The sequence below is a fragment of the Grammomys surdaster genome, unplaced genomic scaffold, assembly GCF_004785775.1.
Source record: "Grammomys surdaster isolate TR1022 unplaced genomic scaffold, NIH_TR_1.0 126313, whole genome shotgun sequence".
Taxonomy (NCBI): Eukaryota; Metazoa; Chordata; class Mammalia; order Rodentia; family Muridae; genus Grammomys; species Grammomys surdaster.
In genome coordinates, this window is record NW_021621113.1 from 3,060,673 (window position 1) to 3,076,051 (window position 15,379).

Here is a 15,379-nt window from a genome sequence, read left to right on the forward strand (position 1 = left end):
TAGGCCTGTTGACCAGCTTTTGTCCAGGGCTGGTGGACATAGGACCTTTTCTAGGTTCCAGAACTCTGTGATTTCTTGGCTACCAGAAGCTCCAGAAGTCTTTGTGATACATCACTGGACATCCCAAATACAGTATTGGTCTGTACAGAGGGGCCAGCAGAGATGGAAGGGGTCAGCAGCCCTAGCCTTAGACAAGCCACCACTGCCGAAGGAATACGTTCCCCAGAGGGTGATGGAAGAGTCCCTATACTCACCAAAGAGGGGCTCAGTGAAAAGGGCCAGTGTGTCATCTGTCCCGAGGAGGAGGAAAAGGAGGAGGAGGAAAAGGAGGAGGAGGAGGAAGAGAAGGAGGAGGAGGAGGAGGAAGAGGAGGAGGAGGAGGAGGAGGAGGAAGAGGAGTCAGGCTTTTCCCTGAGGCTTGGTCAGACACCTGATGGGGACTGCAAGCAAACACAAGACCCTCCGGAGAGTGCTTCTCCAGAGGCCTTGGCAGGTCCCCAAAGGCTTCTTTGCTCTAAGGACCTTGAGCCTGGAGAGCCAGGTGGCAGTTGGGCACAATGTGCTCCAGAAGCTGAGGTTGAGAACATGTTCTTTTCTAAGGATGTGGTTCCGCCAGACAGCCTCGATCACCTTTTTGAATTCCCAGGGCTCTTTGATGGTGAGCCCCTTAGTCTAGTCACCCAGGATCCTCCCCAGAGTCCAGCACTCTACCCAGAGATGCTGACTGGGGATTCTACAGAGCAGCAGAAAGCGCAGCCTGCATTTGTGGTTGGCAGCCCTGGCACTCCACCTGAAACAGAGGGGTCAGACGACAAGGCCCAGCCAGGGTCCAGGATGGAGCTGGAGCAAGAACTTACTGCTTCAGCTGATTCCCGGGCCAGCTCCCCAGAACCCTTGGGTGGGCTCAATGATGCACCCCTGGAGCAGAGAAGCCCTACACATGTGAAGAAGCAGCCTTGGGCAAGTTCAGATGACTCTAGCCAGAATCACCCAGAGGAACCCAGGAAAAATGATTGCCCCAGACTGGTAAGTCGAAGCCGAGTTTAGGATGGGATGGCTCCCACTTGTCTCCTCCAGGGCATGGAACTTGACAGAGGTAAATGTCAGCGTCTCTTAGTAAGCATCTTCTCTTGTACTTGTTCTGTTTGGTTTGCTTGGAACTGAACCCAAAGGCTCATGCTCACTAAGCAGACACTCTCTGACTCAACTATAGCCCCTAAACCCCTTTTATTTTGATATAGGGATCTCACTAAGTTGCCTAGGCTGGTTTTGAACTCGCTGTAGCCTACAGTAGCTTTGACCTTTTGATTCTAATGCTGCTGGTTCTTAGTCTCTGGGACTACAGATGTGTGCTTACTAAGCCCAGCTTCCCAGATTCTGTAAGTTGAAATTCTGGAGTCAGGAAAGGAAAAATCAACTACATTCCTGAGTTTCTGTGAAGGCCCATTATCTGTTAGAGGCAGCAAGTCCTGGGTTCTAATCTTGCTAGAGCCTGCTTCCTAGAGGAATTGGCTCCCACTATTCTGTAATAACTTTTCTCTTATTTAATAAGAAATTGATAATATATACAACAAGCTGTGTGAGATTACAAACACCTTTGATTCCAGTAGTCTGAGGTAGAGGCAGGCCAAAGGTGGATCTCTGTGAATTTGAAGTCATTCTGGTCTACAGAGCGAGTTCCAGGCCAGCCAGGACTTCCTAGTGAGATCCTGTCTGAAATAAAAAGGACACACACATCCCTCTTTAATGGGGTGATGAGACAGGACATGAAATAATGCGTCCAGCATAAGAGGGGAGGGAAATCACTCCATTTCCTATTATGTTTGCTTTTTTCATAGTCGTAGTAATAGTCCCGCAAGACAGGAATTACCCCACTTTACTAGATGGGGAAACTGAGGCTCAGGGGAATTAACAGACTTCCCCGGGTTCACATGGGGATGGAGTCGGGGCTTAGCCATGTTCTCTCTAGTCACTATTTCTCTTTGCACTCATTGTCTGTTTAATTATGATACTAACCTTGTTAATAATCATATCTAATGTCTACAAGCAGGGTTGGAAGATGATACTTATTTATCCCACATACTCAATTGGTTTTTATATTTATTGAGCATGTATTATGTGCTAGGTGCTTTTGATATAATTATCTGAAGCATAGAAAAGGAAATGACAGCCAGGTCCCAAACCCAGGTAGTTTGTCTTGTGTACTTGTGCGTTCGATGTCACCGGCTAGCTTGTTCAACATGCTGGGTGCTGAGTGTGTTATCTGAGATCTTTGTAACAACCTCTGAGGTAGACACTGGTGGTATACCCATTGCACTGATTTGGTCACAGAGGCTCTAAGAGGTAAAATGACCAGTCAGGGTCAAAGAACTCATTAGTAACATTGAGACAGGAGACAATGAGCTGCCTGTGCATTTATCCTTATTTGTGCGATAATTCCATCCCAACTCTATGGTATTGTTCTCGCAAGCATCTATATTTTGGCTTTTGTTGAGATGGTGGGTCAGCCCAGGATAGTCTCAAACTTCCTATGTAGCCAAGTCTGGCCTGAATTCCTGACCCTTTAACCTTCACCTTTGGATGGTGAGATTGCAGGCACGTGTCACTACACCTGGCTCAAAACCACTGCTATGCTTGGTTGTTGTTTAGACTTGTTTTATTATTTACTTTGCATATGTGTCTGTGTATGTTTGTGAGTGCAGTAGTCAGAGTAAGCCAGAAGAGGGCATTGGATTCTGAAGCTGGGTCTACAGGTGGTTGTGAACTTTGAAGTGGGTGCTGGGAACCGAACTCCGGTTCCCTGGAAGAGTAAAAAACATGTGTAATCTCTTAGCCATCTCTCCAGGCCCCCAACTCGCCATCTTTAATTTCAAAGGTAATTTTAATTTGTCTTAGAAACTAAAGAGGAGCCAGGGGTGGTGGCTCACGCCTTTAATCCCAGCACTACAGAGGCAGAGGCAGGTGGATCTCGGGTGAGTTCGAGGCCAGCCTGGTCTACAGAGTGAGTTCCAGGACAGCCAGGGCTACACAGAGAAACCCTGTCTCAATAAACAAATAAACAAAACAAAACAAACAAAAAACCAACAACAAAAACAAAACAACAACCACAACAAAAAAGAAGATAATAAGGAGATGAAAACTCTTCACACTGCAGCATCTAGCGCCGTCTCCTGTCTGTGTTCAGAACAAGCCTTTCTCAAATCTTTTTCCTACACACGTCTTACCCAAAACTGGCATAATTGTATTATATTTTATTTTTCCTTTGATATTTAAAATATTTTCCAGTTAGGGTAAGACTTAGCCCAGTTGGCAGGGTCTCCCATACACAAAGCTCTAGGTTGGATATTGGGAGCACTGCATACGTAGGGTGCAGTGGGTACATCTCTGATCCCAGTGCTTGGGAGGTGGAAGGAGGAAGATCAGGAGTTTAAAGTCATCCTTAAACAACCTTTGGAAAAAGTCAGTGCTCTTAACCACTGAGCCATCTCTCGAGCCCACAACCTACTTTTAATAAGGCCAGCCCACAACCTACTTTTAATAAGGGTTTAACCTCTCCTCTAGCCCACCACCCAGCAGAGGTAGTGGAAGAGAAAAGTTATTAGGGTATGGGGGAAGTGGACCTGTTCAGCAATAGTTCTTTGTGGGTGAGCTCCATCTTCTTGGGCAGCAGTTCAGTCCTGTAGCAAACAGCAAATACGGTTCAGCAGTTGCAGACCAGTCCTCTCCGCAGACTGACACCAGGCATGAACCAGCAGCTGTTGTTCAATCCTGAAGGAACCGTTAAGGTTTGGCTCAGCAACCTGCCTGAGGTGAGGCTGTTGAAGAGGCAAATGGTTGCAGGAACCTCAGGAGCAAAGCAGTTCTTGGGTGAGCGTCTGTCAGTGGCCACATAGCAAGGCAGAGCCAACCAAACCAATGCTCAGTGCTTGTCCCCCACTATCTGTGGAGTCATACTTCCACTCCATCAAGCGTCTGCTTCAAGGAAACATTCTTTCACGTGTTTGCTTTAGCAAGACATCTTTTCATCTGTGTGCCCAGCAAAACATCATTTGACATAACTAACTTTCCAAAGAAACTAGAAGTTTCTGCTTCAGAACCCAGAGCTGGAGAAATGGCTCAGCAGGTGAGGGGTCCTGCAAAAGCATGAGATCTGAGTAAGAAGCTGAGCATGGGGGCTGGAGAGATGGCTCAACAGTTAAGAGCACTGACTGCTCTTCCAGAGGTCCTGAGTTCAATTCCCAGCAACCACATGGTGGCTCACAACCATCTGTAATGGGATCTGATGCCCTCTTCTGGTGTGTCTGAAGATAGAAACAATGTACTCATATACATAAAATAAATGAATCTTTAGAAGAAGAAGAAGAGGAGGAGGAGGAGGAGGAGGAGGAGGAGGAGGAGGAGGAGGAGGAGCATGGACCAGTATGCATGTGTCTCCCAATTGCTGTGGGGGATGGAGACAGGAGGCTCACTGGGGCTAGCTGGCAGCAGCCTGTCAGCCTACCTCCAAGTTCAGTGAGGTACCTTGTCTCAGAAAATAAGGTGAAGGTGATAGAGGGAGACATTTTGCTCCTTCCTCTGGCCTTTGCAGCTGCATGGATGCTCACCCCTGCGTGTGCGCACACCCACCCACACATACACACACCACACAAAAAAATCATAATTTTTTTAGTAGAGCAAGAAGCTTCTTTGGATGCCTTTGAGACTACCATTCGTTGGGAAGTAACAACTGTTTGAGGCCTGAGCCCTTCAGGCTCCCTTCGTGAGTGTCTGTAGAGATGTGAGTGTCTGCTCTTGGCCTTTGCGTGTGTGAACAGGCTGTCAGACTGCACGGCGTGGTGCCGGGCTGCTCGGCCTCTCAGGCTCTGTACCATTTGGAGGTCTTTCCAGGTTGGTGCACATGGTTCTGCAGAAGTTCTGCCTTTCCTGACCCTGCGTCAGAGCTGTGTCTAGCTGTATTTGTCACGGCTGTGGGCGCAGTGATGAGCGGATGAGCCGGGGCTTCCTTTCCTTGTTTTCAGCCATTGGAGGGTTCTGAGAGCTGTCATTCAGCCTCACTTTGCCTGATGACCCAAGCAAGTGCCTTCACCTTCCGGGATGTCACGCGGGTGTTAATAATCCTTCCCCCGTGGGGGGGGGGGGGGGTTGGTGAGGAGTCACTGTGCTGACACATTTGCCATTTAATTCGATGCTTGTGACAAGAACTACGCAGTTTTGTTGTGCAGGCAGGGATGCTGTGGAGAGGTTTCTGGTACATCTGGCTTCTCCCCACTTCAGACAACTTCCTTGGATCAAACGCTAGGGTTGGGGTTCTTAGGGTCACAACGTTTTCGGGGGTGGGGGGCTTGTCGGAGTGCTGTGTCGTAACCAGGTTTCCTGCCTGGCTTGGCTGGATGCAACCCACGATTGCGTGTCGCTCTGAGCATCATTCTGGATACTGCAGCTCAGCCTACCATCCCACAGCTGCCCAAACAACCCGTTTCCATGGAAACCGGTGCCAGCTGCAGGAGAAGAATTGGGGCTGGGTTGTGACAGGGACGGGCAGTGGGTGGTTGAAGACAAGCCTAGTGGGGTGTGGGCAAGCATGGGCACTGAGCCCAGCTAGTCATCTGCCAGAGCCCTTGGGGGACCCCACAACTTTTTGCTGGAGGCTGCCTGAGTGGAAGTAGAGCCAGACTGCAGAGTTCAAGGTCAGGTTCTAGGTACACAAAGACTTCAGGCAGAGCTTTTCCTCTCTGAGTCGTATTTGTCTCCTCTGTGAAATAGACAGCATCCACTCAGCCCGAGGACCACCCAGCTCTAACAGGAGAGCTTAGCATGTTGTATTCTACCTTAAAACTGGGAGTCTTGGCGGGGGAAGGGTGAAGATGCCACCCTTCCTTCATCTTGAGTTCTGCAGTACTCAGAGAGGTCAGGAGCTTCTCTGGGGATGGAGTAGGAGGATGGGGAGGGTGGCCCTGCAAGTTTGCCCTCTTCCCTGGGGATGCCGTCATAGCTCCTCTGGCCTGACCCAGACACCCAGGAACAAGGTGCAGCCCACAGCTGCCAAGTGTCAGGAGGCTGGGAGGGAGGAGAGAATGTTCCCAGTGGGTGACCTAAGAATAGCGCTTTGTCTGGGAGTGTAGCTCAGGGGTAGAGTACTTGACTAGCATGCACAAGGCCCTGGGTTCAATTCCCCGAACTGAAAAGGACCAAACAACCGCTTTCTCTCTCCCCTCCTCAGTTCAGCTGTGTGTGTGTTTGTGATACAGGGTCTCTAAGCCGCCCCGACCTCACTGTGGAGCTAAGGATGACTTTGCACTTCTGAGCCTCCTGCTCCTACTTCCCATGTGCCGAGCATGCTGTCCTGTGTTACCAAGTCTACCCCGTGAGGTGGTGGCGACTGAGCCCAAGGCTTCACAGAAGGAAGGCAAACACTCCACTGGCAAAGCCACACCTCCGTCCCTAGCTTTTTTTTTTTTTTTTTGACTAGAGAATTTATTTGCTCAAGCAGGAGTTTCACACACATCATCTCATTTAATCCCCATAAGAGCATGGAAGTCAACATTAATATCTCTGTCCAGCTGATAGAAGAAAATTGGCTTTCAGAGGTCATTGACTCAGTCAACTTCACATGGCTGGAGGGGGAGGAGCCGTGCAAGTCCAGAGGCTGCCAGAGGCCTGGGTAAGAGGGTCAGATGTCTATGGGACTTTGTTGTAATTTGTGGGATGCTTGGAGCAGAGCAGGAGGCGGGGAGGGTTCCTACCTGGATCTCCCAGTCTGGAAGGGGCACAGACAGGGTAATCAGAAAGCTGAAGTTCGGCAGACCGTGGATGCCCAGACGATGGAGTAGGGCAGAGGGCCCGGCTGTCTGAGCTGGGTGGGTCTGGACAAGGGAAATAGATGCTCAGCAAACACAGGAGGTAGGAGGAGTATGCTGGGAAGAGGGGAGGCTGGGGCAGCTGGACGTGTTACAGGGGTAGAGTGGGATCAGGGAAGAGTGTGAAAGATCAGCAGAGACAGCATTGGTTGGAGGAAGTGTAGAGGTGTATGCCAGGAGGGAGACCTTCCGAGGCAGGCACCAACGAGCATTGGTAGAGAGAGCTTGACATGAGGGAGATCTTCTGAGGCAGGAGCCAACAATGTCTGAGGTGATGATGCTCACTCTTGATGCCATGGACCTCAAATCTGAGGAGGTTGATTTTTGCTGGTATTATCCCCATTTTGCTGATAGAAAAACTGAGGCACAAAAAGACGTAGTAACATTCTCCTGATTGCATAGATCCTAAATGCTGGCAGCAGGTACCCACTGCATTCATGTGCCACAGATATATTTACAGCATATGGGACTTTGTAGTGTTTGTTGTTGTTTGTTTTTTGCTATTACACATGGAGATGCTATGAACAGTTTAGCATATGTTCTTTGACATAGTTGACCAAGAATATCTCCAGAGGTCAACCTCTGGAGGTGGATTTCTAGATTATAGGGCATGCATATCTTCAGTGCCAGGTGCTCACCACGGTGACGGAGGTCAGGTATGTTGGGGTGGTGTGACCGTAGAGTTACTAAAGCAGTGTGCACCCCACCAGCACTAAGTGTGTTCTATTTCACATCTTTGTCCACACTTGATGCTATCAGCTTTTGATTTTTTTTTTTTTTTAGATTTTTCGAGACAGGGTTTCTCTGTGTAGCCCTGGCTGTCCTGGAACTCACTCTGTAGACCAGGCTGGCCTCGAACTCAGAAATCCACCTGCCTCTGCCTCCCAAGTGCTGGGATTAAAGGCGTGCGCCACCACTGCCCAGCCAGCTTTTGATTTTTGCCAAAGTCGATATAGATAGCATGTCTCTGTGGTCTTGATTTTGCCTTCATGTTAATTCTTTAATATAAGAAACTTTTCATCTATTTTAGCCACCCCTGTTAAAACTTTGTCCAATATACATGGATGTATATATTATATGTATATATACACATACACACATGAGTATATACACATACATAATCATAGACATATGTATATCTATATGTTAACATCTTATGAACTCATAGGAATTCTTTATATATTTTGGATACTATTCCTTTCCAGTTGTGTTTTATTGTTATTGTGGATGTGTGTGTATCTGTGTGTGAGTTTGTGCACGAGAGTGAGTACCTTGGAGACCAGAAGAAGGCATCATATCCCCGGGAGCTAGCGTTACAGGAGATTGTGAGCCACCACGTGAGTGCTGAGAACTGAACTCCGGTCCTCTATGAGGATAGCAAGCATTCTTCACCACTGAGCCAAAGTCTCTCTAGCCTATAATTTTGCTTTTCTTACAGTATCTGTTGGTGAAAGAAATTCTAAAAATTTTTATTGTGTAAAATACACATAACATAAAATTTGGGTCCTAATCAGTTTTTAAGTGTATAGGTCAGTGACACTTAGTGTACACACTACACACACACACACACACCCTGCAATTGAATCCACCTATCAGACAGTAATTCCCTGTTCCTATTCCTGCTTACCTCTAGACCCTGGTAACCACATCCATCCATCTATCCTCCTTCCTTCCTTCCTTCCTTCCTTCCTTCCTTCCTTCCTCCCCTCCTTCTCCCCTCTTCCTCCTCTTCTTCCTCCTCCTCTTCTTCTCCTTCCTCCTCTTCCTCCTCCTCCTCCTCCTTCCTCTTTTTTTTTTTTTTTTTTGGCTTTTTGAGACAGGGTTTCTCTGTGCAGCCCTGGCTGTCCTGAAACTTGCTCTGTAGATCAGGTTGGCCCTGAATTCAGAGATCTGCCTGTCCCTGCCTCCCGAGTGCCTTCATTGCCGCCGCCACTGAACTCTCTCAGCTCCTTTCTGTACAGAAACAATTGTGCATTTTAAAGAACAGGGACAGGGCAGGCAAGGACTTGGTCAGGGAAGTAAAAATCCTAAAGGGTTGGTTGGTGTAAATGTCAGCAGACTAATTTTTCTTCTAGAGGACAAATATCAAGTCTGGGAGACTGGCCCTGTGTGCAGATATTGGCAGTGGACTTGAGGGTCTCCAGTGGGTTTCCTCAGGCAGGTGATTTAAGTCTAGGGCCGTCTTAGGGGGTGGTGTTGAGCTTTTAAGTCCTTATAGACATGAGTTTGAGAACTGGGTGAGAAGAACCCTTGCAGGAACCTGGATAGAGTTTGATCAGGGGACACAGTCTTTGTTACTAGCTGTGTTCTCTGTGCAACTCCTTACAGAAAGTAATTTCTGAGATGAAGTCCCTGTTCTCCCACTCCACTTTAGCCAAGTGTCACCTTCCTTTCAATATGGCAACAATTCCTTGATAGTTTAACAATTAAATACTCATTCAATCCAGATGATGGTGATGTGTGCCTTTAATCCCAGCACTTGGGAGGCAGAGGCAAGTGAATCTCTTTGAGAGGTATGTGTGTGTGTGTGTAACTTTTTTTTTTTTTTGAGATAGGATCTCCCTGTGTAGACCAGGCTGGCCTCAAACTCATACTCCACATGCCTCTGCCTCCCAAGTGCTAGGATAAAGGTATGTGCCACCATGTCTAACTCTTGATTTATTTTTATAGCTTACCTTTTAATGTTGGATCCAAATGAAGTCTGCCCATTTTAAGTGGTTGACAAGTCTTTCATGTTTCTCTTAAACCACAAGCTCCCCCGTCTCTTGTGTTTTGTTTCTTTTCCCAGAAGCTGAAGAAATGAGGTTGTTTATTCTATAATTTATTGCATTCCTGGTCCATAGTTAAACATGGTCCTTCTGTGTGGTGTTTGTTTCTTTTTTGAGACAGGGTTCCTCTCCATACCTCTGGCTGTCCTACAACTTGCTCTGTAGACCAGGCTGGCCTTGAACTCTGCCTCCTGAGTGCTGAGATTAAAGGCCCATACCACCACTGCCTGGCCCTGTGTGTGTTTTTCTACGGCTGTGAAAATCCTGGGGAAGAACCACCCCATGGAGGATTTATTCTGGCGAGTGCTTTCAGAGGTTCTAGTCCATCACCACAGGGAGGACAGGGTGGGGCAGAGTCAGTGACCAAGAAGCTGAGTGGTCTCCCTTGCTACAGACCTCTTTCTCATTTGGTATGTCTAGGCTCCCAGCCAGTGGGATGGTCCTGCTCACATTTAGGGCGGTTCTTCCTGTAACTTGGGAGACCTCAGCACGGGCCTCCAAGAAGTGTGCTCAGAACACACTCTCAGTGTTCCTCAGTACAGCTGGGCTGCAGGTGGGCTAACTCCCTCTCTTTCTGTTCCCTGTGGACCCTCCAAGATGGTGTCTGGATCAGAGGTTCTGGGGCTCATGTCATTTCCCAGGGGATGGGGTGGTCTTCCCATCCGAAGGCTCACAGCAACCGCTCGTACTACTTGACATTTTTCGTGCCTTTCTAATGTGGTGACTTTAAAAACTGCAGTGTCTGGCTGTTGCTGGCATATTAAAAAAAAAAAGATTGATTTTTGCTTATTGATTTTGTATGTAGGAATCTTGCTGAACTTACTGATTCGTATAATTTATCTGTTAGGCAGTTGCTGTGTTCTATAGACACAGTTCCATGTGGACAAATGGCAGTTGTGTCATTTCCTTACAGTCCTTTGTCTCACACAGACACACACACACACACACACACACACACACGCACGCACGCACGCACGCACGTCCTTACCTGCTACATTAATATAACAATATAACCCTGGATAAAGTTGGTTGTGGGAAGCTCTGACTTGTGAGCGTTAATTGACATTGTTCAGAGTTTCCTGTCCCAGCGTTTTCTTATTGATGTTCTTTAGCATGCTGGGGAGGCTTTCTTCTGTCCCCGGATTGGATTGCTAATTATTCTGAATGCACAGTGCATTTGGGGAGGTAATCATATGATTTTCACCTCCTAATTTATTAATGTAGTAGAGTTAATGAGTTTTTAAATATTAAGCCGATCTTGCCTTGGTGAAACAAACCCGACTTGATAATGTCCTGGTGGGTTTTTTTTTTCTGTGTATTCTTCCTATTTGCTAAGTTCTTATTAATAATTTGCTCGTAACTTTTTTTTTTTTTTTTGCATTTCGGTTGACGAGTTAACTATCCCGAAATGACTGATCTGTGGGTTGTACTGTCTTCTGGAGTAATTTCTATGAGGTCGGAATTATTTGATTTTTGAACATTGTGGGAATAGAGTATTGGTTTAAGAAAAAAAAAAGGCCACACCCCTTGGAATGATATTTCTTCAGGAGATGTGGATGCCTCCTCCCTGTGGATGGGGGGATCCTATGTTGTAGGTGTGTTCTGAGTCAGCTAGCTGGTTGCTCTTTCCTTCAACACAGATAGAAATGGTGGGCCAAGTGCTGGTCCCTGGTAGCACTGAAGGAGGCAGTAGGCAGGCAGGGCCACAGCAAGGTACCTTTTGTCTTGGGTTCTCCTGCTGGCCTCAGGTATTGAAACCCTTTGTCCTATAAGGTGATAATTTATGGAGGGACCTAAAAACCTGGGATTCCTCAGCCCTTGCTTGCAAATGGTTTTGCAACTTCCAGACAAGCCTAGGTGGAAATAGTTGCAGGCTATAACCCTGGCTGCTGTCAAAGGCTGAGCTCACTGGGATCCGTGGTGGTAGTAGCATCTGATAGAGGCTGTGCCTTCAGAGCCTAGGCAGGGAGCTGGCACAGTTTGTTTTAAAGATTTATTCATTTTCATTTCTTATGTGCATGGTGTTTTGCTTGCATATATGTCTGTGTACCATGGGCATGCATGATGTCCACAGAGTCTGGAAGAGAACATCAGATTCCCCGGAACTGAAGTAGCAGGTTGTTGTGAGCCTCCCTGTGGGTCCTCTGAAAGAGCATTTAGTACCCTTTTCTTTATCTTTTTATGTTTACTTGTTTATTTTATGTATATGAGTATACCACTGCTCTCTTCAGACACACCAGAAGAGGGCGTCAGATCCCATTGCAGATGGGTGTGAGCCACCATGTGGGTGCTGGGACTTGAACTCAGGATCTCTGGAAGAGCAGTTGGTGCTCTTAACCGCTGAGCCATCTCTCCAGCCCTCAGTGCTCTTCTCTGCTGAGCTTTCTGCAGACCATCCTGCATTTTTTTTTTTAAAAGACACTTATGGGGCATTCTGGTCCTGATGTAAGGCAGTTAGGCTGCCTGTTGGACTGATGGTTTGCTCAGGGCAGCGAGCCAGAGCCCCAGTAGCTGTTAACTAGAGAGTCAGGTTACTTTACCACCAGTATCTTGTCAACTAGACAGTGAACTTCCGAATTTGTGTACTACTCTTACAGGATGGACTTATAGGCTATGGAGCCAGTGAGGTGGCTTTGAAAGTCAAGGTGCCTGCTACCAAACCTGAGGGACCTGAATTTGATTTCTGACATCCAAATGGCAGAAGAAGAGAGTACACACAGGCCCACCATGTCCACAGCATGCCCTCTCTACTAAATAAATAAATGTAATAAAATTAAAACAACCCCCTTTAGCATATCACTGACACCGACAGTGACTTGGATAGATTTGTTTGTTTGTTTGTTTGCTTTTTGAGACAGGGTTTCTCTGCATAGCCCTGGTTGTCCTAGAATTCACTCTGTAGACCAGGCTGGTTTTGAACTCACAAGATCCATCTGCCTCTGCCTCCTGAGTGCTGGGATCAGAGGTATGTACCACCATGCCTGGCTGACTTGGACAGATTTTAATAGCTCCTTACCGGTGCTTCACACCTGCCCTGTACTTCAGGAAGAGGGGAGCCCGCTTCTCATATCCATCTCAGTTTATTGCAGTTTGAGCCAGTTTTTTTGAGTTGTATTTTTCTAGATATGTGTCCATGTTATCTGCATTTATAGATTCATTGGCTTATTGGCATGAATATTTCACAATGGCTTTTTGACACTGACACACCTCCTCCAACAAGACCACGCCTTCTAATCCTTCCAAACAGGTCAAGCATATGATCCTATGGGCGGGGGTGGGGGGGGAAGCTTCGCATTCAAACCTCCATGGATGGTTTAATATTAAGAGTAGTTGCCGCTTTTGCAGAGGCTCCCAGTTCAGTTTTCAACACCCACATGAGGGGGGCTCACAGCTACCTCTTAACACTAGTTCCAGGGGTCCTGCACCCTCTCTAGCCACCTTAAACACCAGGCACACACATTTCACTTACCAGCCAGCAAACATTCATGAAGTAAAGAATACTAACCTTTTGGGATGTGCTAACCTTTGGTTTATTGCTCAGGCTGTGCAGTACATTCATGTATGTTACATGTATACTTGAAAAGAATGTGTGTTTGGAGGTCGTTGGGGCAGCGTTATCTGCGAAGGATAAAGCGACTGGCTATTTGTTTTGCCAAAGCTTTTTTATTCCCACTGATTGTCTTGTCAGCTTGACTCAGAGACACGGGCCTGTTGTGATAGTGAATTTGTCTTTTTCTTGTAGCTCTGTCAACTTTTGCTTCCTAGCTTTTGAGATTATGTTATTGGATGCTTATAAGTTCCGAGCTGTAGCTCTGTGGTAGACCCGAGTCTCGCTGAGTTGTGAAGTCTTTGGAATGGTGTTCGTCTGGCTCTGAAGCCTCTGGTTCTTCGCTGTTTATTCCGCTGCAGTCTTTCGTTGTGGTTGGCGTATGACCAATCTCACATCACCCCATTTTTGTCTCTTCGCCTCATTATATTTTAGAAACGGCGTTTATTTTTTATAACAGGATTTTCTTTTTTCTTTTTTCTTTTTTTGTCCCCTGCAACTCCTTGAAGTGGAGCAAATAAACATTCTTTTTCCTTAATCAGTGAATAAATAACTAAAAACCTGATCATTTGTATAGTTGTCTGGAATACTAATTCATTTATGTTTTAGTTCTTTTCATTTGAGATATGACTTTAGTAGACAGCCCAAGCACGCCTCTAACTCATGATCCTCCTACCTCAGCTTCTGAGACTGCATGCAGGCTCGAGTGCATTCTTGTAACTGCTGGTTTGTCTGCATCTGTTCTATTTTGCTGTGTCTTGCTTGGACCGGTTCACTGGCTTTCCTGGGGATTTTAACACGAATAATTCACTTGCCCAAGGATACATCTTCCCCGGAATGGAACAAGGGTCTTGGGATGTTTTAATTCCTAGCACGCTCCTTCCCAATTTGTGTGCCATTGTTATCCAGTAAATTGGTCCTTTCTTATGTTTTTAATCCCCCAAATTACACACTGTCGCGATTCTAGACAATGTTTAGGTTCAACACGGTAGTTTTCTTTTTTTTTTTTTTTTTTTTTTTTTTTTTTTTTTTTTTTTTTTTTTTTGTTTGTTTGGTTGGTTTTTCGAGACAGGGTTTCTCTGTGTAGCCCTGACTGTCCTGGAACTCACTCTCACTCTGTAGACCAGGCTGGCCTCGAACTCAGAAATCCGCCTGCCTCTGCCTCCCAAGTGCTGGGATTAAAGGCGTGCGCCACCACCGCCCGGCGAACACGGTAGTTTTCTTTTTCCTGGCTCAAAGTTTCTCACCACAACTCATCTTTCCTGTGTGGGATAATTTGTTTTTCCTTCCAACTAAGGTTCATCCTTTAGCATTTTGCATTTTTTTTTGTCTTTTTGGTTCATTTTGCCTTAAGTACATTTTGTTTACTGAGTAACATGCAATTATCAAGAAGGGTAACTTCTGTTTTTCTCTGCCGTGTCTTTTTTTATTGTATTCTCAAAAAAGATTTTGCCCTGATCTACAGTGGCTGGCCATGATTGCTTTATTTGAACACCTTAAAAATAATATCCCACTGTCTTCTGCTTTTCCTTATAGACACTGGGGAGCCAGCTGTTTGGCTAAGTGTCTGTCCCCTTCACAGGCATGGTGTCATTTAGTGACTGCTGTGTCATGATGGCTGAAGGTAGCACCTTCTAGAATCAGGCTGGCTGGGCTTAAATGTCAGCTCTTTGGTTTGCTACCTAATTAGCCAGTCTCCATGCCTCAGTCTCCTGTTGTGTAAGATGTGTTAAAGACAGGATTGGTTGCTCATCTGGGCATCGTGGAGGGCATTCAGAGAACAGTAGCAGACCATTTTAATGTTCTTGCAGGCCATTACTTTTCCACTTTGATTTTTAAAATTATATTCTTTTATTTTTTAAAGATGTATATGTCTATATGTGGACCTGAGTGCATCCCATGCATGCAGGTGCCTGTGGAGCTGGGAAAGGGTGTCAGATCCCCTGACAAGGGTGGTTTGGTGAGTTGCTTAATGTGGGTACTGGGAACTGAACCCCAGTCCTCCGCAAGAACATCAGTACTCCTAACCCCCGAGCCATCTCGCCAGACTCTCTTGCTCTTTAAATTGTGAATCTGCATGTGTGCACGTGAGTATGTGTGTGTGTGTATACATGGATGTGTGTATGAGTGTGTGTATGTGTGTGTGAGTTTGTGCATATGTGTGTGTATGTGTGTATGAGTGTGTATGTATGTGGGTATGAGTGTGT

At 46.4% G+C, this 15,379-nt stretch overlaps 1 protein-coding gene across 1 annotated transcript in view; it reads left to right on the forward strand.

The window, feature by feature from the left end:
- The first annotated feature begins 585 nt into the window (after positions 1-585).
- Spocd1 (SPOC domain containing 1) overlaps positions 586-15,379 on the forward strand; it is a 27,026-nt gene continuing 12,232 nt past the window's right edge. The window contains exon 1 of the mRNA XM_028760004.1: positions 586-1,026. Within this exon, the coding sequence (XP_028615837.1) occupies positions 586-1,026 (441 nt within the window). The remainder of the gene's footprint in view (positions 1,027-15,379) is intronic.